The sequence below is a fragment of the Pelodiscus sinensis genome, chromosome 3 (genome assembly GCF_049634645.1).
Source record: "Pelodiscus sinensis isolate JC-2024 chromosome 3, ASM4963464v1, whole genome shotgun sequence".
In the NCBI taxonomy this organism is placed as follows: Eukaryota; Metazoa; Chordata; order Testudines; family Trionychidae; genus Pelodiscus; species Pelodiscus sinensis.
This window is the reverse complement of record NC_134713.1, coordinates 131,167,110-131,191,487: the sequence shown is the minus strand read 5'-3', so window position 1 is coordinate 131,191,487 and position 24,378 is coordinate 131,167,110. Positions and strand designations below refer to the sequence as shown.

The window sequence follows — 24,378 nt, the reverse complement described above, 5'->3', positions numbered from 1 at the left end:
AAATAGAGCTGTTTAGGTGCTGAGCCTAGTCCAGATTCCGGTCCGTGCAAGTCGTGAACAGGACTCGAGTCCTGCGGGCCTTGTAACCTGTGCACGCTGCAAGGAAAGCAGAAGGCAACATTAGAGCTTGCGACGTGAGCTGACTGCACCTAGCCCTGCACAGGGGCGTTCGGGATGGGCGGACGAGACGAGCCCACCCCACTGAGGGGAAGGGGGGAGGCTCCTCGCGCAATACCACGCGCGCCTGGAGCGGCTCTTGCTCAGTGCTCATCCCCCTTCCCCCCCCCCCCCGCACAGGTGGCTGCTCAGGAGCGGCTCGTGCCGATTGCTCCCCGGGGGCTGGCTGGGGAAGCGGGACGCGCGTTCCCTGCCTGGGGAGCCGCCGAACTTTTCCAGCCCCGGGAAGGCAGGGGCGGGGGCCGGGGTCCTCCCCGTCAGACAATCTCGCCTGGACTCAGCAGCCATCACCTCGGTGGGAAGCAGCCTGCAGCCCCGGGAGGAGGCAGGTCGGCTCCGCTCCGACGAGCCCCCGGGGGGCTGGTGAAGGGCTCCCCGCCGGGGGCTGCTGGGAGGAGCTGAACTATTGTCAGCAGGGAGCGAGGCAGGCGGCAGCAGCAGCTCCAGCCCCTCCACTGCACCAACCTGCGGGCTGGCTGGCGAGTGAGCCCGGCCCCTCCCTCTTTAGCAGCAGCCGCCGCCGCTCCCCGCCTCTCTCCAGCCCGGGGTCCCAGCCAGCGCCGCGAGAACCCTCTGGGCTGCGGCTGCCTGCGGCCGCGGCTAACAAGCTGCACCTCGCAGCATCTGCTCTCCTGAACCCCCCTTCTCCTCTCCCCCCCCACCTGCAGGTGTTCTCTTCTCCCCCCCCCCCGCAGGTGTTCTTCCTTTCAGTCTCCCCCCTGCAGCTGTTCTTCCATCCAGCCTCCCCCCCCCACCTGCAGGTGTTCTCCTCCCTCTCCCTCCTTCTTAATTATTCCCCCCCCACCCACCGTCCCCACATTCCCTGTTTTCCCTTGGCTGTGCTTGGACCCTGCCTTGTCATGTCAAGATGGAAGTCAGGCATGACTGGCTCGCCTCTTCCCCCCACGAGGGCTTCGAGCAGCTGAGGCTGAAGAGCCGCCCCAAAGAGCCATCCCCGAGCCTCCCCAGAGTAGGGGCCAACTTCTACAGCTCTGTCAAGCAGCAGGACTTCAGTGCCAGTGTCTGGCTGAGGAGGAAAGACCATCTGGAGCAGGTAAGCCAGCTTCTCGGTCCTCTTCTTTCCTTCCAGGGCTGGGCTCCTCCAGCCTAGCCTAGGTGAGCTTCAGTGATCTGGTGGAGAAATACCCAAAGGGCAGAGGACAGAAACTTGTCCAAGGTTCTGAAGAGACCCACCCTGGTGAACAGCCTGGGGGAATATATTCCCCACACCGCTGTGCAAAATGTGTGTGGAAAAGTTATGCCCAGCCTGGGAAGTTACTGAACATTCCCGCATCACTTCCTAGCCTTCCACAAACTGAGCACTGAGGACAGTGTAGATGTATTGGGAAGGTGGCACTGGGGCTGACTGCTGTTGGCTTGTAATGTATCTAATGTTGGACTGAGGTGGCTTAAAAATAGTCTAGATTTCCCCCCTCTTCCTATGTGGGGCTTTAAAATGTTAATTCTGTGTGGAGTCCTGGAGATTTCCCTGAAGGATCAATTCCTGCAGCAGTACTGCACTTCAGTAGGTGGCTTAGGGCCACAGCATAACTGATGCTGAGGATGGCTGGAGTGAATATTTTATGAGGTTCAGAGGTGCTTGTAAGTATTTCTGTGATTCATATGTTTTAAAGCAGTGTTTCTTTGTTTTGTGTAACTTTTAAAAGAAAGGAACTGAGTTGAGATGAAATGCACGCTGTGTTAGTTTTCTGAGCAGATTTTTAGATAGAGCCTGCAGTCTGTAGTACAACCAAAATAGGGAGAGAAATGAGTATAGATAGGGAGGCAAAAGAGGTTGGATGGGTTTACATGATGCAACAGACTGCAAATTATTTGCTGTTGGAAAGGATGGGAGATGGTGACATACTGTTAAAAATGACCAAAGGACATAGAGAATTATTACATTACATGCAAGCCATGTTAGGGCTTTTTTAGGTAGAAATCCACCTGTGAAAAGCATAACGCGCTTATTGTTGCAAGAAAATTATAGAGTACTTTAGCACCTGTTTAAGAGGAAACTTGAAAAACAACTGGATATGGTGTTAAATTTCTTCTGCACCAAACTATATAATATAAAAATACTTCTTTTGAAGCATTTGCCCATTATGAAATATAGGTTATGTTTATTGTTCTAATAAAACCACAATAACTGATGATCTACTGAAAATAGAAATAGATACTTCTCAAACATTTGAAATGTTCTATCTACCTTACTACACATTTCACATTTCCCTGAATTCTTCACACTAATAACAAGGCTTCACAGTAGTAAGCTAGTAAGCAGAGTGAATTAAGAAGAAAGGTCATTACTTTATCTCAGGAGGATTGAACGTTAATACATAAAAAGCACAGAAATCTAACCATTGGGTTTGTAACAGGTATTTGCTTGTAATACCTACATGTCGATTATAATTTGCCAAGACATAACACAACTCCCCCATGTATAATCGATCAACAGATAATTAGACACCATTCTGATATCTGAACATTAGCATGCCCAAATATATATATATGAAACATAATAAAAAACCTGTCCCATAGTATTGCCTAGTATGGGCTAAATAGACCTTACTTGTTCAAAGACTGGATAGCCCCCTTTTCCGTTCTTATTTATCAAAAAGTTTGAAAAAGTCTAATAGCTGCAACATCACTTTGAAATGCTTTCCTGTAATCAGTTTCATATGTCTGTATGCCACTTGAGACTATATATTCTCATTTTTGTCCAGCTATTTCATTCCTATATTGTAGTGCATTTGAACAATGACTAGAAAAAATAATTCCTTGCACACAATGAAATATTTGAGTACGCATTTAGTGACTATGTTTACTATGAATACATTGCAGTATACTGTATGTACCAAGTCTATACATGTGAAGTACATACTTTACTTTTATGATTTATGATAAATGTAAGACTCAGAAGTGGTGGACTACAGACACAAATTATTATATAGCTCCCCTTAATGAGTATTTAAGCCCAACATTATGTTTATAAAATACTTGATACCATGCATTATTTTAAAAAGGTTGGTAGTGCTTACTTAGCCTTTCTGCCTTTTTTTTTTAACAAAGGTTAATACTTTGATGCACATCATTTTTAATATCCTGTTAACCCATGTAGTAATGTTGCTGACTGAGATAAGATACTTTAGGTATATATGTTGTGTGACGAGGATGGAGGATATTAGGGATGTAGAATCTCTTGTAATCAGTTAACAAGATTAACTGGGCCACTGGTTAATGGGGAACCGATAAACATCCCCTGGTAAGGGTGATGCTTATTGGTTAACCAGTGACCTCTCTAGAGGATATGTATAACTTCAGTTTGCAGCTCTTCTTGGATATAATGACGCTCTTTAATTTGTACTAAGAAAATCATTTCACATTCTGTGTATATGGTTCAGTCATTTCTAATGCTGCCTGTGCGATTGTTGGCCTGGTAAGAGAGACAACTGATTGAAGATGTCTGAAAATCTTTAGGTCTCCTTTGTGTGAGTATTCTTTTTAATAGGGAGGGGTCTCCGTTACTTCTATCCCATATTTTATCTTTTCAGTGAGATTTGAACTGGAGTGAGTGAGTGTGTATGTGGTGGAGGGAGGTTTAAGAAATATTGTGGGTGACCTTTGAAAGGCCTTAGTTTTGCTGATAACTATCTGCAGCATTGGATTAAGTTGTCCGCTGTTCTTCATGCTCATTCAGCAACTTGGTCTCTGTGGTAACAACAAAAGAATATACATTTATTCAGCACCTTCCATATGGGTATTGTAAGATATGTTATAATAAAATGATCAGTTTTTAAACCAGAGAATAAACTGTTTAAAATTATCAGTTTTTAAATTCAAAGGAAATGTTTTTTGATTTTTTTTTAAACTGTAACAAGTTAGAAACTGAGACTAGAAACATAGTTCTACAGTGGAGAACTATTATGAAATCATCCTAATTAAGGGTACATTGAGATTTTCACTTAAAACAGAGATTCAGCCTCTTTGTTTTGTGTGATAAATATACTGTTTCCTTTTAAAAATATACACAAGTAATGGTGAACAAAGACCGCATTTTCTAGTGCTTTAGAAAGAAACTTGTTAATTATTTTGGGTTAAAATGTAACTATAAATGGGCCTCAACAATTTGCCTTTAGGTTATAACTTTTTTGTGGGACTTGGTAGTCAAAAATCCTCTCTTATGCACAAACATAACATGCATTAACACTACTGTTCTCAATTAAAATATATTTAAAAAACAAATAAACCCGAACAACCAAACAAAAAACTACAGCAAAATATTAGGTTGTAATTAAGCAAAGTTAATAATAATGACATTATCATCTTTCTACATTTGTATTCAGAGCTAGATCTGTTGTGACATCAGAGGTAACTTACCCAATCATCACTACTCATTTAATTAGCATGCTGCAGTTTTATTGGCTGCAGGGAGGAATTGTGTGTCAGGTAATAGACTCAGAGTTCCAATGCACTAATGTTATGCCTTTAGATGTTTTACAATACTGTGACTGACATGTACATAGAGAGCTAAGACATTGTCTTGAGTTTTATGGCCATAACAAAATTTAAATACCCTATCCTACATTTCACCTCTCTGTTAGTTGAAATTTGACTGTTACAAATTACATGTTTATGATTGCAAAGCTATTTAAAATTTTCTTGTTAGCACCTGTTTGTGCCTAACGTCTGTCCTTACATAACGAAGTATATGCAATAAAAAACTAGGCAATTCATAAGCAAACTACTTTTAGAGACCATAAAGATATCAACAACATTTGTTAAAACACATTTAAGTGAATATTCTGCATGTAGTAAGAGACCATATGCATAACAATGACACATTACATAAGGGGAATGAAGGTGCTGACTTTGATTTCTGAAAAAAATATCACATCACAAAGCAGGAAATTCATAACTACACCAATCCACAGTAACTACTGCCAGAGACATATATCATAACTAGGACTCGAACAAAGTCAATTTAGTGCCCAACAATAGACTGAAAATATGCCAAAAGAATTCTAGGTATGGAAGTGACAGTGGCTGGAAGGTATAACAAAAGTAAGAGTGGTAAAATTCCTGAATCAGCAGACTAAAGGAGTCTGTGCTGTGATGTGCTCGACAATATGACTAGCATATGAGTTAAATGGAACAACATGAGTTTATATCAGAATATAAATCACTTTTTCAAGCACCTGAAGTGGGAATGAAATAAATAATAGATGTCTGAAACCGTTGCAACAAAGGAGCTATTAATGCTTGTTTAAAGTTAGGTGGAATATTACCATGTCCCAAGGAAGAACTGACTGACTTTTTATAGTATCATTTATTAAATTAAACTAGGAAAGAGAATTCAGGAAACTGATTTGGCAGATAGTTTTGGTTCCAGTATCAGGAGCTTATTCATGAAACAACTGCAGTCCTTACAACAAATTTCCATTTGGCATAGAAGCCTGAGCAAATACCCATTGGACTCAATTTAATTATATTGACCTCAGTGGGTTTTAGATCTACTCTAGGAGACTAATGATTTGAAAAAGGGTAATTGGGAAGCCCTCCCTATAGTAGTGTTACCAGAGCACGATGCTACCTCTTGATGCTTTTGCTTGAAGCAAAGCACATTTGTGCAGTTTTCATGTCACAGAAAGTCTGTTTTTTTTTTATTTATTTTTTTAATGGTATTTTGCCTCAAGATATCACTCTGTTTGAAGACCACAAAACAGAGGTAACCAAAGAAAGTAATGATGCAGGGGAAAAGCCAAAGAATACAGAAAAATGGTAGCTATTTAACAGTAAGGACATATTCCAAAACCTTTTAAGATGGTAAATGGAAACATTCTTTTTCTTCTGTTAAAATTACAGAGGGAAGTTAGGGCAACGCCCTGGAGGGTGATGAGGGCAGGAGGAACTTATTCACTGGCGTTATTGCTATTCATGCATGTAGTCAGTCAGAATATAGTTTTTGAGGCTGCAGTTTGGTTTGGGTTATTCTCCTGGTCTTACAAAAAGTATCCTGTGATCTTGAAATCCCAGTAAAAAGCCTAATACATAGAATTAAGATAATATATTAAGATGTAAAATAACATTATTGAAATACTGTAGTTGTAAAGACAGATGATGTAAAACAGAAAGAATTCAAATCTAAAGTTAAATTGTTTGAAAGTCTCATGATTGTTGTTGTATTTAAAGAAGCCTACACATCAGTTTCCAACACGAGTCTTTATAGTTTTCCTCTTTTTGTGTCTTATCCTGTACGTGCTAATGGTAGACCCCTACCAGTTGCCATACTTAAATTCCTTAATTTTATGATGTTGTTTTAAAAAGATATCAATCCATAACCTTAACTCAGTTACAGTAAAGTTCTTTGACTGAAAATTTCCTAGTTTTTAAGAGAAGAAAACTATAATTTCTAAGTTGGTGGTTCTATTTTTTTTAATAGTGAAGTTTCTAACATTTTTAAAAGCTAATTTTCCTTATCCGTTTTCTTGGAAAAAGTCTTCAATCTAAAGAAAAATCATAATACCTTTATATGTGATGGTTGCCGTTAAACAGTTGATATTTAACTACTATTAACATGCAGTAGTACCTGACACAGAGAGGTTATTTCCTATCTACTATATATTTTAGACAATTTGTCTGTTTGTGATTGTGTATCTCTATCTATCAGAGTGTCTGTTTGAAAACTCTTCCTAGAATGTAAGAGCAAGGGCCACCAAATTTGATTTGCAGCTTCCTCTTTTAATAACTTGAAGCGAGATCAGGGTTTAGTTGTGCCAGAACAATGGCATGTGCATGGAATGTGATTCTTTCTCATCCAACTTATAGGGAGGGCTGTGATAGGAGGGATAATTATACTGCAGAATGACCAGAGGGGGACAGCAAGCAAGCTCCCTCCTGCCCCATCAGCCCCACTGAGCTGTAGAGCAGCCAGCAGCCAGGCTGTACATCTCCTGCCACCCCAGGCTGCCCCTAGGGAGCAGCCATCAACTGGGCTACATGGCCCCTGCTGCCTTTGTGCTGCAGCTAGCGGCTGTGCCACATGGCCCCCACCGGCCCTGTGCAGTGGCCGGTACTCTCTCTCCTGAGCCTCCTGCCATGACTCCTGCACCCTCCTCTGCCCTGAGTCACCCCACACTTCCCAGTACCTAGACTCCATTATCTCTGCCCTGAGTCCCCCACCTTCTGCACCCCCAACCCTTTGCCCTGAGTCTCTCCTCATCTCCCAACCCTGACACCTGCTCCCCCACACCCTCCAATGCTGACTCCTGCTCTCCCAGCCCCCTGTTCAGAGCGCCTTCTGCACTCCGTCCCCCAACTCCTGCACACCACACAACCCTCAGCCCTAAGTCCTGCTCCCACCTCACACCAAGTTCCTTGTCCTGAGCCCTTCTTCACCCCCAACTAGGGATGTGAACAGTTAACCATAACTGGTGATGCTTATTGGTTATCTGGTGTGCTGGAGCAGCCCCTACCCACTGTGGTAGGGAGCAGCCCCCATCTGGGGTGGCCCTAGCCCGGCGCTCCACAAGCAGGAGTGGTGGGGAGGCTGCTCCAGCCCAACTGCTATGGAAGGTGCAGCTTATTCTAGCCCAGCTATGCCGGAGGCTGGAGGGCCCATCCACCTGCCCTCTTTTATAATCTGTTAAGCAGTTAAAATAATGTTTAACTGGGAGTTTACATCCCTTCCCCCAACCCTGACTCTTGCACCCCCATGCTCCCAGCCCCTGCCCTGACTGCTGCACAGCACACCCCACAACACCCGCAGCCCCCTGCTATGAAGGACATGAGCATCACTGGTAAATCTTCTAGTATTAAATAAGAAGAGAAACTGTGGGATCTTGTATGCCACTGTTTTGAAATATGCTGATTAAAACAGAAATAAACTACAGTCTCTCTCAATTAATCCCCAGTTTAGCCAATCAGCTGTGTTCAGTAGCCAATAAGAATTTAAGTAGAATAGGCTTGCATGTGAATACACATGACTGTAGCAAACTGGAGCCCAAACACTAGAGTAAAGATGATCTGCAGGGGAGTATATGAAAAACATGTCATGGTTGCAAGGCCACAGCTATACTTACTATATTTATCTAATAAACACCCACTAAATTGAATGTTGAGGGTGTTCCCATCAACTGCAGTACTCCTTGTAACTGTGAAGAGAGAGGTAATTCGCCGGGAGAGTGTCTCCCATCTACCTCCTGCAGTGGGGATGGTGCCGAAACATGGTTTAAGGTACGTCAAATCCAGCTATGTTGTTTGCATAGCTGGAGTTGCATACATTAAGCTGACCTTCTCCCCCTCCGCCCCACCCCCCGTGTACGTCTGCCCATAGAAGTTCCACTAAGCAGTTCTGACTGCAATCTTGATCCTATAATAGAGTTTACAAACTCCGCAGGTGATGGAGTTTTGCCTTTTTGCTTCTGCTCCCTCCTGTTTTCATCTTCAGTCAGCACACCAGGTATTAATTCCAAGGAAGAAACATGTACTCAAGTAGTAAACTGAGATGAGTACTATCATCTCTGGTACAATGGACATTAAGGCACTTATACTACAAGGGTACGTCTACACTGGCCCCTTTTCCGAAAGGGGCATGCTAATTTTCAACTTCAGAATAGGGAAATCCACGGGGGATTTAAATATCCCCCGCGGGATTTAAATAAAGATGTCCGCCGCTTTTTTCCGGCTTGGGGAATAGCTGGAAAAAAGCGTCCTATTCAAAGTAGGAATAAGAGATCCTCCGGAATAGGGCTTTATTCCGGAGGATCGGGCCAGTCTAGACGCTTTTTTCCGGCTTTTCCCCAAGCCAGAAAAAAGCGGCGGTCATCTTTATTTAAATCCTGCGGGGGATATTTAAATCCCCCGCGGATTTCCCTATTCTGAAGTTGAAAATTAGCATGCCCCTTTCGGAAAAGGGGCCAGTGTAGACGTAGCCCAAGGGACTTCAGCATGAGCTTACCTATGATTTTATGAATAAGTAATCCCATTAAAGTTCAGGTAAATAATGAGCATAATACTAATGTTTTCACAATGTCTTAGGGTCAGAAGTTCTGCATGAAAATTCTATTCCCGTAACTATTCATCATTGTGTACAGCTACAAATCTCTTTTAATAATCAGACAGGCACAGACAAGGGCACCAAGAGAATTTATGAAGCAAGACTACATCAAAGTACAGATGCAGGCTAAACCCTGTCTATGTTGGGCTGATAGGATCATATACAAGGTGGAATCACTGCAGGCATGCTAAAATATTTACATAACACAGTATAAAACATTTTTTGTGTTCATAATGCCATGGAATTTTCATCTTTTGCTACAGAATAGCAATTTACTTTAACTCTAGAGATAATTTAGTTTAACTAGTCAGGAGGACTCAATTTAATCATGGTTTTCTACATAAAAGTGCATTCTTGTGGGTTATTAAAATTTTAATACATATTCTTCACAACTCAGAGAGATCTAGGTTTCATTTTTAGAAAGTACACATTATACGTTTTTTAAGAGTGATTTATTTTGAAAACTTTTGAGATCAGTTTTACAGCTATTTCTCACTCAGTTCCTTCCAAATTTCCGCAGCATCAGCAAGAAAACAGCTATTTCCCTACATTTTGTTCAAGGCTACAGAAATAGGCTTCAGGGAACTCAGCATGTGTTCCACATTGCTCTTAAATCCAATTTTGAGAACTTTGGCTGTGACAGTGCCATCTATTATTAATTTTTTTTTTTTTGCGATTTTGTTCACAAACGGTCATCAGATTAGGCCATTTCTCGATAGAGTGCTCAAAACAGTTCACTGCAATGCATGTCTTGTGGGAGAGTTAGTTGAGTTACTCCCACTTTTTTCAGAGCAGCTGCTACAATATGGTTGTTCCAGAAGTGTTCTGCAATTTCAACACACATGAAAGTGTAATGATATTATTTGCAACACTGTTGTCTTTAATACCTTGGCACTGACATGGCTAAAGGGTAGGTAGCAATGGAGATATGTCTGCAAGTTTTGCACCTATTGTTTTGGTGTCACTTTGAGTAGGTGTGTTCTGGTCTGTGTGGAGTAGAGTTCCCAATTTTGGTTGTCTGTGTTACTGAAAGTTTCATCGCATGATAGAATGTTTAATTCCTGGAGGAGTGGCTACCCAAATGGGGAGCTAATTTTTGAAGATGAACCTGGGGAGGTTAGGGAAAAGGGGGCCAAACTATGGCCTTCAGTCCAGCCCCTGAGTTCCCACCAGGAAGGAAGACCCAGTCCAACTCCTGGGCAGCTCAGAAAGCATGGGCGAGTAGCTCACAGCTCCTCACTTTCTGTTACATGTTCCCTGGAGCTTCAGCTCCTACAGCTTGTGGGTGTCATGTTTGCTATGTCGTGAGCCCCAGTGCTCATGGAGGTATGGCTGCAGCTCCAACCAGGGGGCAGGGCTGCAGTGCTGCCAGCCTCAGTGTTCTGGAAGGTGTAGTTGGGGGCAGGGAGTAGGGGGAGTTGGATAAAGGGTGGATGATCCCAGGATGGTAGTTGGGGGTGAGGAAAACAGAGAGTTGGAATGGGGCTCGAGGTCCCAGGGCTAGTAAGGGGGTGGGGAGCACAGGCAGTTGGATAGGAGGTGCCCCCCCCTAGTATTCCCTACCCAGCCCTCCAAATAATTGCCCTACCTGATGTGGCCCTTAGGCCAAAAATGTTGCCCACCTCTGGCTTAGAGGGTTGTTTGAAGGCCAGGAGATAGTGTTTGGGAAAGTTTTTCTTTAGTATGTGATCCCTATTGGGCAAGGATTGTAACTGTTTAATGGTATCCCCTATAGGTTCTAATGTGGGGAAGTAGATGACGAGGGGTGTATAGTTGGAGGTTTTTCCCCCTGAATTGAAACAAGTTTTCTCAGGATCTTTAGGTGGCTGTTCCAGGATGCAATCTACTTTTTTGGTGGGGTGGCCTGGTTTGGTGAAGGCAGTTTTATGTGTGCTAAGGTGTGTATTCAAGATTTTTCTCCTCTGAACATAGTTTGTGGTATCTGAATGCCTGGCTGTAGGGGTGTGTGTGTGTGTGTGTGTGTGTGTGTGTGTGTGTGTGTGTGTGTGTGTGTGTGTGTGTGTGTGTGTGTGAGAGAGAAAAAAGGTCACAGCCTCTTTATGAGCAAAAACATTGCACTGGGAGATGGGGAAAAAAACCACCTCACATCCCAAGCAGGCTTCTGTCAGGAGACGAGTAGCACCAGGAAAACAGGTGCTGGTACGCGTGGGGGGAAATGCTATTCCTTCGCTGTGTGCTGGGAAAATAGTACTGGGCTGTACCATTACCAGAAAAAAAAAAAAAAAAAAAACATTGGCTGTAGGTAACTGATTTCTTGGTGTGTTTGGGGTAGTTACCTGACAATACTCAGATATCCTCCCCCAACACATTATCAAACTCTGCCATTTCATCCCCACCCAAAACAATGTTACAGTGGGCTTTAGGATGGTTCTCCTATATGCCAATCTCTTTATGGACCATCTTGAGGAAGAATTTCTGGACAAGTGCATCACACCACCAGTGATATACTTGGGAAACACTCGCTAAGTTTCATGCTCTGGACCGACAACCTAAACTTTATAAACTTACACTACAACTTCAAGCATCACCACCCATCCATCATACATTCTTTAGAACACTCCCATGCTAGCATCAACTTCCTGTTAGGGATGTAAGTGAGTAGTCGAGTACTTGACTACCCAATAAGCTTAAGCTTATCAGGTAATTGAGTCGAGTACTCAACTACTTGCCTCCCTCCACCCCTTGCTGCCTCTGTATGAGGGGCAGCAAGGGGAGGGGGACAGGAGCCAATGCTGGGGGAGCTGGCTTCAAAGCCAGTTCCCTCCAACATTGTCTGCCAAGTGCTGCCTGCCCACCCCGTGCTGCTGCCTCTAACAGAGACAGCAGTAGGGGGAAGGGAAATGCTCTGGCAGCAGCCCCTACCGACAGCCAGACTGGGCCACCGTGAACAGGGGCTGCAGGACCTGGCGCAAGTTGGGAATGCTCGGCTCCGTATTTTAAATGTAGTAAGAGGCACCCGGCTCTTATTACATTTAAAATGCAGATCCACAGTGGACCTGGACCTGGGGGTTAGTTCTCAGACCTGGTACAAGCCAGAACTGAGCACTTCTGGCTTGTGCCGGTCCAGGACCACTGTGGCTCTGCAGTTTACATGTAGTAGGAGCCGGGCTGCCTGTATACCTGGTTCCTACTGCATTTACACTGCAGAGCTGCAGCAGGAGTAGCTCTTATACCGTTACGAGCTGGGACAGAGCATCTTCCCTTATCGACTAATCGTGTAGTCAATACAAATTGTATTGACTTTATGATTAGTCAGTTACCCATCTTTTAACATCCTTACTTCCTGTACCACCACTATCACCTTTGGAAGTGGAAACCTACAGACAACAATACCAAGAAACCCATGGATCAACACACTTGATTTCACAGATCTGCAGATCCTATACATGTCTGTCACACCATGTACAGTCAAGTGCATTAAATGTTCGAAGAACTAAGTGGGCGAGATGAAACAATCACTGCATCCTCAAATGAATTCACACAGAAAAATCACACAAAACAAGAACATAGGTGAACGCTTTTCACAAAACAGTCACTCCATATCTGACTTCTTTCGGTCTTCATCCACAAAAACAGCTAAACAATAGCCCGAGATCTTAATTTAATAATTCTGATAAAATGCCAAAAATCCTGGATCCATAAAAACAGTCCTATGATTGCAGAAGTGTTAACTGCCCACTTTACCTTGAATGGTGAATGTTTGAATGTTAACTGCTAATGCTAAATAATCTCTTCAACCTTGTGTTTAGCTGTGACACTAAGGCCAGGTCTACACTAGACCTGGAAGGTCAGCTGAAGGTATGCGACTCCAGTTATGTAAATAATGTAACTGGAGTTGACATACCTTAAGCCAAACTTGGCGTTGTCCCCACAGTGGGAGATTGATGGGAGCAAACACTCCCATTAGCTTCCCTTGCTCATCGCAAATTGAGGACTACCAGCACCTACTGAGGGTGCCCTCAGTATTCAATTTAGTGGTTCCTTACTAACCCTAAATCGAATGCCAGAAGATCGATCTCTGGTGTGGCAAGTATAGACGTGGCCTGAGTATTTTTCCCAGACCTGAAAAAGAACTTAGTGTAAAGCTCAAAAGCTTCTCTGTTTCACCAACAGACAATAGAACTACCTCACCTACTTTGTGTGTCTGATAATTATTATGTTAGTGAAGTGGAATATAAATGGATACTTAAATCTGTTGTGCAATTTCTTTGCTAAGAAGCATGAGTTGCAAATATGTTACAGAAGGCCTTGTTTCTGATTGAACTAAGGCAATGTAATCAACAGTGTATTTCCTTATTTGTGTAGTTATTATAGAACGTAAATGGGTGTGTTAGTTTCTGTTGCTTTATGCATTTTGCTATTTTTTTTATTTGCAATAATAAAGCATGTAATAGAATAATAAAAAACAAAGACTTGCTTCTAATAAAGTGATGACAATTCAATAACTTCCTGCCATTCTGACAAATTGGACATCTTGAATTTCTCAAAGGGGCTTTAAACCCTATTTAGAATGGAAATATTAATATATAGTACTTGGAAGAGGATTGCAACATTAGCTGATAATAAGGTGATCAGTCACTCGTTTCCTGCTCTGATTTGATTTCTGACATATTTTATGTATCCTTAAATGGTAATGAGGCAGTGGGGTCCTGATCTTGGTTTGGGTCCAGAAGTTCTATAATACAAGCAAATAATAATAATGAACTAATGTTCATTTCTGTTTTCAATATGTGACAGACCTATAGGGAATGAATTATGTACATCACGGTCATCAACTCTTCTAATTATGGTAAACACAGCATATCTTTAAATTCATTGCACAGTCACAGGAATCCTGCAGCTTTTTAATGGCTCCCATAAATCTGCTTCTCTCCAAGCAGGATTATTTTGCTGGGGGAGAATGTCTCTTTGGGGTTTCTCCTGAGCCATATCTTTCGACATTGCCTCCAGTTAACACTCTGGCCAATTGTTGACCTGTGTGCTTAGGGAGGGTCTCAGTAGTTCAACCACTACTGAAATGGGAGAATCCAGCTGCCTTGCACCAGTGTAAGAGTGATGAAGGAGATTCCAGCTGACAAAAGTCCTCATCTCTGTCTCTGTTCACCTCTAGCTTTCTGGACCATCAAGCCAACAGCTAGAGTCAGTGGCTTGACACCTTCTACACCCTACTCCACTGCCTCTCCAGCACATTATTGCAAGAGATACGAAACACTCAGGTATGAGGAGCAGCAGGTGTAAAGCTGGCAGGGAAAGGGCAACGTAGAAAATCTGATGGGAATCTTCCAGAAAAATTCAGACAGAGGACAGGGATTCAAATGTCAGGATGGGGTACAGAAAGGAAGGTGGCAGGGAGAAAATTGCTTAATTTTCAGATAGGTACATTTTCATTTCTTTCAGGTGCCATTGCAATTAGCTATCACTGGTAATTAAATTTGTAGCCTTAAATTTGAGGTGCAGAAGGTTGGGGTGCCGGGGAGAGGGGTGGCAGGATTGTGAGGGCTTTGGCTGGGAATGCAGGCTCTGGGCTGGGGCCAGGAATGAGTGCTATAGGGTGCAGGAGAGGGCTCTTGGCTGGGACAGAGTTTTGAGTTATGGGAGTGAAGTGGAGGCTTTGGCTGGGACCAGAAATGAGGGGTTCAGAGTGCAGGAGAGGGCTCTGGGCTAGGACAGAAATGCGCTGGCAGGTGCAGGCTCTGGAGTAGGACCAACAGATCCATCAATGGGGGGCGGGGAGGGGCAGAGAGAAAGTCAGCGGTTACCCCAGGACCTGGTGTTTCAAGGGGGCCCCAGACTTCTGGCTGCCGCTGCCATGGTAACAGTGGCCAGAGCCCTGGGTCCCTTGGAATTGCTGCTAGAGTGCTATGCCAAGTACTCCATGCGGCTTTGAGGGCTGGTGTGAGCCAACACCATACTGCGGGTAGCGCTAAGGGCTGATTGCCCAAGGCCCCTCACCTTCTTCCTGAGGCCATTCCCCTTCCGTGGTGGGGAGCCAGCCCCCTCTCACCTTGCCCCCAGTCCCAGGATGGCTGCCGGCCCTCCTGGGAGCCAGGGATGAAGGGTTTGAGATGCAGGAAAGGGGTCATGGTTGGGGCAAAGGGTGGTGGCATGGGGGGTGTATGAGGTGGGGACGACAGTAGAGTTTGGCTGAGGGAGGGGGTTCAGCATTCTGGCGTTGCTTTACTAGGGCTTCCAGGAGGTGGCCACCGGGACCTTGCAATCCCTACATGTAAGGAGGCTCCACATGCTGCTCTTGTGCCCGCAGGCAAGGTAGTGGCTTTTGGCCAATGGGAAATGCAGAGCTGGCACGTAGGGCAAGCACAGTGCATGGAGTCCCCTCTGCACACTGGAGCTGTAGCAATCTGGTGGTTGCTTCCAGGAGCCACATAAAGATGGGCAGGTAGGAAGCCTGCCTTCACCCTGGGTCCCCGCAGCACTGCCGATTGGATTTTTATGGCCCTGTTGGTGGTGCTGACTGGAACACTGGGGTGCCTTTATCAACCCGGCATTCTGGTTTAAAACTAGATGCCAGGCAGCTTTATGTGACCCATATGGTGCTAAAAATTCTATGGAAAGTCTTTCCCAGGGGAAACACAGTGCTTGCTTATAGATCTGGAAATTCTGAGTTTATGAGGCTAATATTCACAACTCTGTAAAATGTTGCCCCAAAAGTTTCAGTGGGTTCTAAAATGTATTATTTTTTCCTTTCTCTACCTAGGTTTAGACCAACTACATACATTTTTGTAGAAATAAAGGACAATTGTAGAAGTGTCACAGGATAGCATTTCTTTAAACTCCACCATCTTTTATCTCTGGTAGAAAATCATCTGAACCAGGGTGTTTCATTCTGTGTGTGATTTTTGCTGATATCTGGGTCAGTGTGTCTGGTGTTGTTTCGCTACAGGATTCAATTTATGGAGACTAGATAATGCATGTCCCTTAAATGTGATGTTCCTGACTATCCTGTCTGGTGCACTTTGTAGCCCATATCTGTAGTTTTGGGAATTATAATTTAATAGTCAAGCACTCAAAAGACTGGGGGGGTTCAGTCTCCAGATTAGTTATTACATTATGAGTGTTCTCAGGATAAGAGGACTGATGAGCACATGAGAACCTGTTTAGACTAATCGTATTTGCTTTAATAATCTTCTGAACTCATGAGTACTGCAATGACAAGGAAAATAAATATATTACCAAATGCCCCACACTGGATCCTGAAATATGTAGGGTGAATCGGCAGTCCTTCGTGTTCCAGCGAATGCTTCCTAGATGCTTCCTAAATCTTATGCATATTCCTACTATGTGTCTCTGCCCATCTTCCTTACTTATGTTTCTGCACTCTCTCTTTTGGGGTTATAGACTTTTAATAGGTTACTTGCTATTTACCTCACTTCCATGTATGTCAATTAGTTGCCATGGTATTTATGTGGTTAATGTGTAAGGTTTTTTTTAACCAGGCTTATTCCTTTATCCTAAAATATCAGCAATGTGATATTATTTCCCTATTTTATCCAAGGTTAAAGCATCAGTTAAATACAATTTATCCAATAATTATCTAGCCATTGTTGCCATGTTATTCTTAAGTCAAGCTACTTAGACCTTGATTAGTTATGTGAAGTAAATTACCTTGCAGGCCATGGGCCTGTTTATTTGCATTGCAGCATTAATCAATATTTATCTTACCTACATGTATTTATGTTGGCGTGATGGTACTAAGGGAGCACGCTTTATAGATGGAGGGAGAGTCTCTTTTGCCAGTGTTAAAATTCTGAAGTAATATCCCTGTATAATATATACAGAATCTGTGGTGAGGTATGGTTTTATTAGTGCTTCTTTTGGATGACTTTGTAAACTAGTTTATTGTACCAGTATGGGAAATAACCAGTGCCATGCCAAAGTCTTTTCAAGCCATGGCCTCAGGGCACAATTTATTGTCTGAACACAAACTTGTGAGCAGCATAAACCAAAGCAATTCCCCTGATCAATATAATCTGTAGCCCCCAGGAATGTTTCCCTTGTCTCAGTCCCCAGGAAAGAGGCTCCACAGTTTCCTTGAGTCCCCTGCTGAACCATGTGACTCATGAAGAGCCCTTAATATTTTCCTGGAAATTGTACTGTATCACACACTGCAGTTTTAGTCTTAATTTTGCTGCTAGTGAATAATCCAGCCATGCCAGTCATGCTGATAAAACTTTTATATCATGCCATGCTATCATGGATTATCTATTTATGTGGCATGTGGTCTTCAGACAGAATTAAATTCCTTTGTTTCTTCAGCAACGTGATACCTTAACAATTAGGACCAAATGTTTTTCCTTCAAGAAACTCTGATTTGTTGTTCTGAATTGACTCAAAAGCTGAGTTTTGATATTTCCTGTAAAAATGACAATTCAGAAGAACTTGGTTTTGAAACCCTGAAACGAGTTCCAATAACATCAAATTGACTTAGTAATATTGAAAATCTGCTGTTTAAGTAAGGTAAAAATGCAGTGTTTTGACTTTATCATTTTCATTAATTTTATTTTTGACCTTTATATTTAAAAAGTGAGGTTTAACACTCAGCTCAGTGGCATTTCTCTGTTTGTAACACAATAACTTTTTGAAGAACATATCTAATCAATTCCAAAATTTCTAGGTATCATTGGGAAGAAACCTATCAGTTTTGGTGATAGTGGAAAATACAGAACACTGGGAAAGCCTTTTTCCCAAACAGTGCCCATTTGATGTTGCACACAAAGAAGCACTGGTGAAGGCAATTCAGGGTTTGCCTACCCTTGAAACACTACAACTACTGTGGTGCTTCAGTGTAGATGCTATGTATGTTGATGAAAAGGGATCTCCTGTCACCATAGGTAATCCATCTCTCCAAGAGGCAGTAACTACTTTGATGGGAAGAGTTTTTCCCTCAGCTTGGCAGTGTCTACAGCAGGGGTTAGCTGAACTTAAGTATGCCACCCTGGGTGTGGATTTTTCACACCATTGAGTGATGTAGTGAGTGAGTGAGGATGTATGGGGGTCCAGGCCTGGACTGAGAGTGCTGCGTTAGATCAGGAGCTATATTAACTGAGTGAGCAGACGAGGCTGGATATTTGAATTGTGGCTACCTCCATACAATGCCTGTCTGAAGCAAGAACATTTACATTTGCCAAGTCTAAACTCTTTTAGTTCATCTAAACAGTGCCCATTTGGGGTTGAAGCCAGAGAGGCTCCTCTGCCTGCGGCACTAAAGAAGCACTGTTAAAGAGAGAGAGAGATGTCCAAAGCAGGCTGCAGGGGTGAAGTTTGGGTTTTAAGGTTAGGGTAAGAGGAGGGAGGGATGACTGGCTGAGTTCCCTCACATAACGCAATGCTACTCCTTAGTCTCCTCTGTCTGTATCACCAAATGGGTGCAATCAAGGGAAAATTGTTGACATGAAACTCCTAAAACAAAGTGAAGAGGAGCAGCTTAGATAATTTAACAATACAATTTAGGCTTAGTAGCAGTATCTTATAAAATAAGTACATGGGGTAGATACGGTTTTCTTATCCCTCTCACCACCTATCAGCTTGACTTAGATAAGCAACCTATGACCCGCTAGTATATTACAACATAAAAGTCTCATAGACTTTAAGGCCAGACGGAACCACTGTGGTCATGTAGTATCACCTTTTGCACATTGTAGGACACAGAACCTGGCCCCCTCACTCCTGTAATAAACCTTCAGCAAGTTGTCTTCTAGGAAATCGTCATGTTCCCTGTTGCGGCCGTTCTTTCTGCAGCTCTGCACACACTGGAGGTTTTGTTATCCTGTGCATGCAATGCTTATGACAATAGTGAAGAGCTGTGCAGACTACATGCTCCTGAGAGAGAGCAAAAAGTTCCATGTGTTTCGGTAACCAGGTTTGGTTCTTTAAAGGATTTGAAACCACAGACGGGGAATACTTCTTTTTAGGGTCAAACAAAGATTTTTATTTTTCTATTTACTTTATAATTAATTTTTTATTTAAATCAATTCACTATCTTTGATTCTTTTAAGACAGTGTAATATGCAAATAAAAAGTAGAAAAACAGTACAGTTAAAAAAAAACAAGAAATAATAACTTCTCCTACAGATATACCCTCCTGATTTACTTTTAAACAATTTATGGAGTTAACAAATATATAATACTCACTTTAAGAAAGATAGAAGCATTGCTTAGATTCAGGAGATATTCTTTTCTTTATGTTTCTCCTTTTTTGGATTTTTCGTTGCAACTTACGACTGGTGGTGTTCCCCTTTCGGAGCTTATGTGTGGCAGCGAGATTCAGCACTGGGGAGGGAGCCCTGGTTGATCAGACTTAGCTTTTTGGATTCGCAACCCGTCCGCTCTTGGTCTGTTCCATCCAACATTATATACCCTATTTTGCTATTCCTCCACTCTTCTGACAATTGCTGATGTTAGATTTTTGTTGTCTCATTTTGCCCTTACAAAAACTTTCGTCTGCTCCTTTTGGGGTAATCAGCACTTTGTTGCATATTGCTGTCTGAGTGAGTTACTTCCCTAAAAGCGGGGTTACTGTTCATCCAATCAAATTTTGTTTTTATTTTACATCTCCTGTATCTCACGATGCTGCCTTTCCTTTACACTTACAATTAAACTGGTGCTCATTTGACATATTCTGGGAGGCCTCAATACCTTCCTTTCACAATGTGGTTTGCAGAATTTTTTTTTAAAGGCATGACCATTATGGAATACGGGTGGTATTATGAGATGCAGAAAGTTTCTTAATGGGTACTCGACGTCTTGCTTCTCTGTGCAGCGTATGGTGGGACAGAAATGAGTTGACAATATTGATCAAAAGACTGCACCTCAGGATGGTAAGTGTTAAATTGGAATACTTACACATGGTGCATACATTTTTACTCTCTGCAATGCCGAAGAAGGTGTGAGGAATTCCTTTCAGTTGCTGTGAAGAATACAAGTTGTTGCAGACATTTCATATCTTCACTACTGAAAGATATGTGGCAACAGAAAGTATTTTTCTAATTTCCAGGCTTTCGTTATTTGAATAAGTAACAAATTTCACATAGGAGCCCATTCTCTGGCCGGATTCTCTTCTCCTACCCTCCCCCCCCAACCCAAAAAAACCAAAACACCACCACCTCATGCTTTCCACGGGAAAGTGCTTTATCATCTTCTTACTATATATTTTAGAACTATGTTTCTGTCTGTCCCTCGGTCTGTGAGTCCATTTGTTCAAGTACTGCTCCTAAATGGTAAGAGTTGGGACCACCACATTTGGTATGCAGCATCCTCCTCTCATAACTTAAATCAGAAGTGTGAAAGTAAGCGGGGGCGCCCTTGTGCGCAGCTCCAGCAAGAGCTGGCAGAGCTGTGGCAAAAGCCAGCAGGGAGCTATTTAAAGAGCTGAGAGGGACTCAGACTGCAATAGGACAGTACCTGTGAGAAATTTTAAGTAACTTTCACTGCTGACTAAAACCAAGGTGAAGTGTTGCAGGAAAACGGGATGTGCTCGGAATGGGGCTGCTCTTCATAAAACCACACACAGAAAAGAGACAGAATCATCGGGCAGATGAAGGGGGCTGGCTGGGTGCCTGCCTTCCTCACTTTGTCCAGGACTGCCACAGCCCTAAGCTGGGGAGCATAGGGGGCAGACGAACCTGGACCTGCTCCAGCCAGGGGACATGCTTTCCCCCTGCTGTGCCCACTGGAGTTCTGGTGGCCATGGAAAGGTGCTTCTCATCTGGCACCAAGCTGCTGAGGTGAGAGAGGGTTGGAGGTGCACACTGGATTCCTCATCTCCAGCCCCACCCTGGATCAATGATTGAAAAATTAAGCATGTACGTTTTCAATTTATTAAAAAAAATAATTTAGTTACAGACCCGAGCAATGCTGAGTAAATCTTCTGGTATACAATATTAGTCCGTGTTGTGTTCTTCCTTATTAACTATGAACTTTAAGTGGAGGACCAGGAAGAATTTCTGAGTCCAGGATTTGCTGAAAAGGTTATTCAGCTGGCTCCTATTAATGTAGAATGCTGCTTTCTTCTCGGCATGTTTATTTTTTAAAATTTTCTCTGACTTGAGGCTTGCCTTGCCCCTTCTCCTTGAATTTAGGCATCACATTTTCCTTCCCTTTCACTAGATTGGCCTCTTGCTTTTTCTTAGTCTTTAGACTTGACTTTTTTCTTTTCTTTTTAACTTAAACTAGGACTTTTCTCTTCCCTTCGTTTTCAAACAAACCCTGTGTCCTGTTTATCTTGTAATTTGTTTATGACTCTTTGACTTATTCCCTACATAGCCTAGGATTCACCTGGATAGTTTGATTTAGCACTCAGAATTTCCTGACCAGGCTAACTATTTGAGCCAGTCCTTCAGATTTGTCATTGGGAGCTGTACAGCTTTAATCATAGCTTTTGTGTTTTGGAATGTAAAGCCTGGGTCTCATTGGAATTAAACCACAGTGTAAAAAGAGGAATTTCAGCATTCCTTTCTCAGGCATTGGGAGCACTGAAACTCTGTCTACTGTGGGTGTTCTATAAAACTCCAGTATTCCACTCTCTGGTGCTTTCCTGACATTCTCCTACTTGTCAGTCTGCCACTGACAGTTCTTTAACAAAGCCTTTTGAGGCCATCTCTTCTTCCTTAGTTCTATTTCATCTCTACTTGTTTTGACACATGTGACATAGTGGCCTTTTCCTCCCCTGCTATTTAGGGTATGTAGCTTCTCAGGCTGGGCACATTTTCCAGGAACAGTTGATATGTTTTGCCACATCTACATGAAGTTTCCCTTTTTTAGTACCTGTCTCCAAAGCCTTGTCTTGAAGCTGCTCATGATTTGTATTTTAGCTCTCCTACTAAACCTTATTACAGTTGAACTTGCATTCTTGTATTTCCATCAGCTGTTCTGTAACTGGATTGCTCAGCTTTCCTAATGAAATGTAAGGGAACTAGTTTCTTCATCATTTCATATGAATTATGATCTGGATTTAGGCCTGGTGACAACTGCCTCATCTCTCCCTGTATAGACAAAACTTACTTGGTATGCACTGATCTTCTTGATGAATCCAAATGTAATGAGAAGCCACTTCAAGTGTTTTATTCATTTTGGCCACTCTGATTTATCAGCAAAGTTAGAGGGTTTTGGATGGATTGAAGGGAATAGTCAGTTAATTGGTCTTGAAAAATAATTAATGTTCCTTTTCAGACATTTGGTGCTACTTCCCACCCTTTCTGCTTCTGTCTCTTTCATGCACCCTATTTGTCTTCTGTGAAGATGTCCACTTTGTGGGGTCTGGGCCTCCATGCTGTAGCTGCTCTGGTTTTTGGCTGGCTGCACTGGTTGCTGGAAAGAGCTCCTTCTTAAAGTTAATTTTTCCTCTGCCTTGATCAATGTAATGTTTCTCTAATCTTCTTTTCAGGAAGCAAATCTTTCTAAGAACAGTGTTCAGAAATTCAAACCAACAAAAATAGTCCTGGCATGTTTATTAAACTGAGTTATTATTGGGCAGCCTAAGGTAAGACATTATTTTCATCCCTGCTGTGATACACCTTAAGGTACTGCATAATATCTTACCTATATCAGATAGGTGAAATATGTATTCTTAACTGGAACTTCCCAGCAGTGTGGAGTATTTGCACTTGTTGGAGGAGGCATACTCTTGGTTGAAAAATAATACTGAGTTGCTCCAATGTGAGAATATAGCCATTTTCAAGGAGTGAAATTAAGTTGTTCTGTGCCCCCCCCCCCCCCCCCATTGCACTGGCATCCTTTGGGGGAAACTCTTGATATGCTTACCAAGTATTTCCCACCTCAGGCATTCAAAAGCCAAGACCTTACCATGAAAATAATGAGATTTAAAAATAACAGTAATAAACTTGATGTTCTGTTTATCTGCCTTCTGGTTTTTGAGTCTCTAGGGTATAGTTAGGTCACATTTTCAAGCCTTTCAATGAAATCCTGAGGACTGGAAATATATTTCTCCTCTTTAAACAAATGCTGAGATTCTCACCTATTGATGCACCTCCAGGAGATGGAACTTTAAGGGGAAAAAAAAACACAGCAAGACTTGCAATGAAAAGTGTTGTCGACACTGCAATAAAGGCTGCAAGCAGAACATCCCCTCAACCAAATAATACTATTGTACAGGGAGAGAGCTTCATGAGAGAATTTAATGGCGCACAGAAGGTTCAAAATCCTGACTTCCCTTCCATGCCATTTGGTTTTCTTTTCTCTCTCTTTTTCCTATCGTCTTACTTTTTCTACATATACCCATTTGATTTCCACCTTTTCACCGAACGCCTTTGTTCCCCCCATCTTTTCTTCATTACTTCTCATTCTTTTTCTTTTCTATTTCCCCCTTTCAAGCAAGCCTCTGCCTAAATCACTGCAGCCAAGCATCCTCTTTTCTCTATCTCTGCCCCTTTCTCTTCCCCTCTCTCCTTTTCTGATCAGTCACCCATGCTTCTCTGGTAAGCTCTCCACAGCGCTGTAAAAAGGGATCGAAAAGAAGTCTTATCAAGAACGAAAGCCCGTCTTTATGGAGAACTTTTATGTGCTGCTTTGACCTTGAAGTGATAGTTTTACCCAGTGCGCAGCTGCCTGTGAGGCACTCTGTATGAGTCATAGGAATTATGGGCAGCAGTGCACTGATTAGAACAATATGCCATATCCCAGTGTGCTGCCCACTGGCACCAACTCTCTTCTCCACTCCAGCAGCAACTCTCACCTCTTTGCTTTATAGATATTGTGCAGCGCACTACAAGCAGTTATAGCAGCTGGTGGGATGGGTTTTTTCCCTCCTCATGGAGGTCCAATTTTGTGAGTAGACAACACCAGCATCTTTTCAGTCTACCAAAAATGCATTCAATTGCCATTTTGCACCTCCGGAGCCAATAGTTGAATCTCTTCTTAGTGATGTCAAGGTGGCCACTGTCAAGTTTTTATGAAATTGGGGAGCAAGTTCTAGGCCGACTCCTCCAGGATCACTACTGGCATTTCAACGTTCCCAATGGTAATCTGCTGATCAGGAAAGAAAGTCCATGCTTGAAGCTTTCTGAGCACTAATCTTAAAGATGCAAACATTGATATAATTAACCAGCTAACATTGATATAAGTGATGCAACCCCTGTGATCCACCAACT

General features: G+C 42.7%; 1 protein-coding gene across 4 annotated transcripts in view; it reads left to right on the top strand.

Moving 5' to 3' along the window:
- The first annotated feature begins 1,022 nt into the window (after positions 1-1,022).
- The window catches only part of PLD5 (phospholipase D family member 5), a 235,978-nt gene continuing 212,622 nt past the window's right edge, over positions 1,023-24,378 (top strand). For 3 of the 4 annotated variants that reach the window (XM_006135188.4, XM_014579599.3, XM_014579601.2), the window contains exon 1: positions 1,023-1,231. In XM_006135188.4, coding sequence (XP_006135250.1) covers positions 1,046-1,231 — 186 coding nt within the window. In that variant the 5' untranslated portion in view covers positions 1,023-1,045. The remainder of the gene's footprint in view (positions 1,232-24,378) is intronic. The other variant, XM_075924841.1, reaches the window with a different exon arrangement.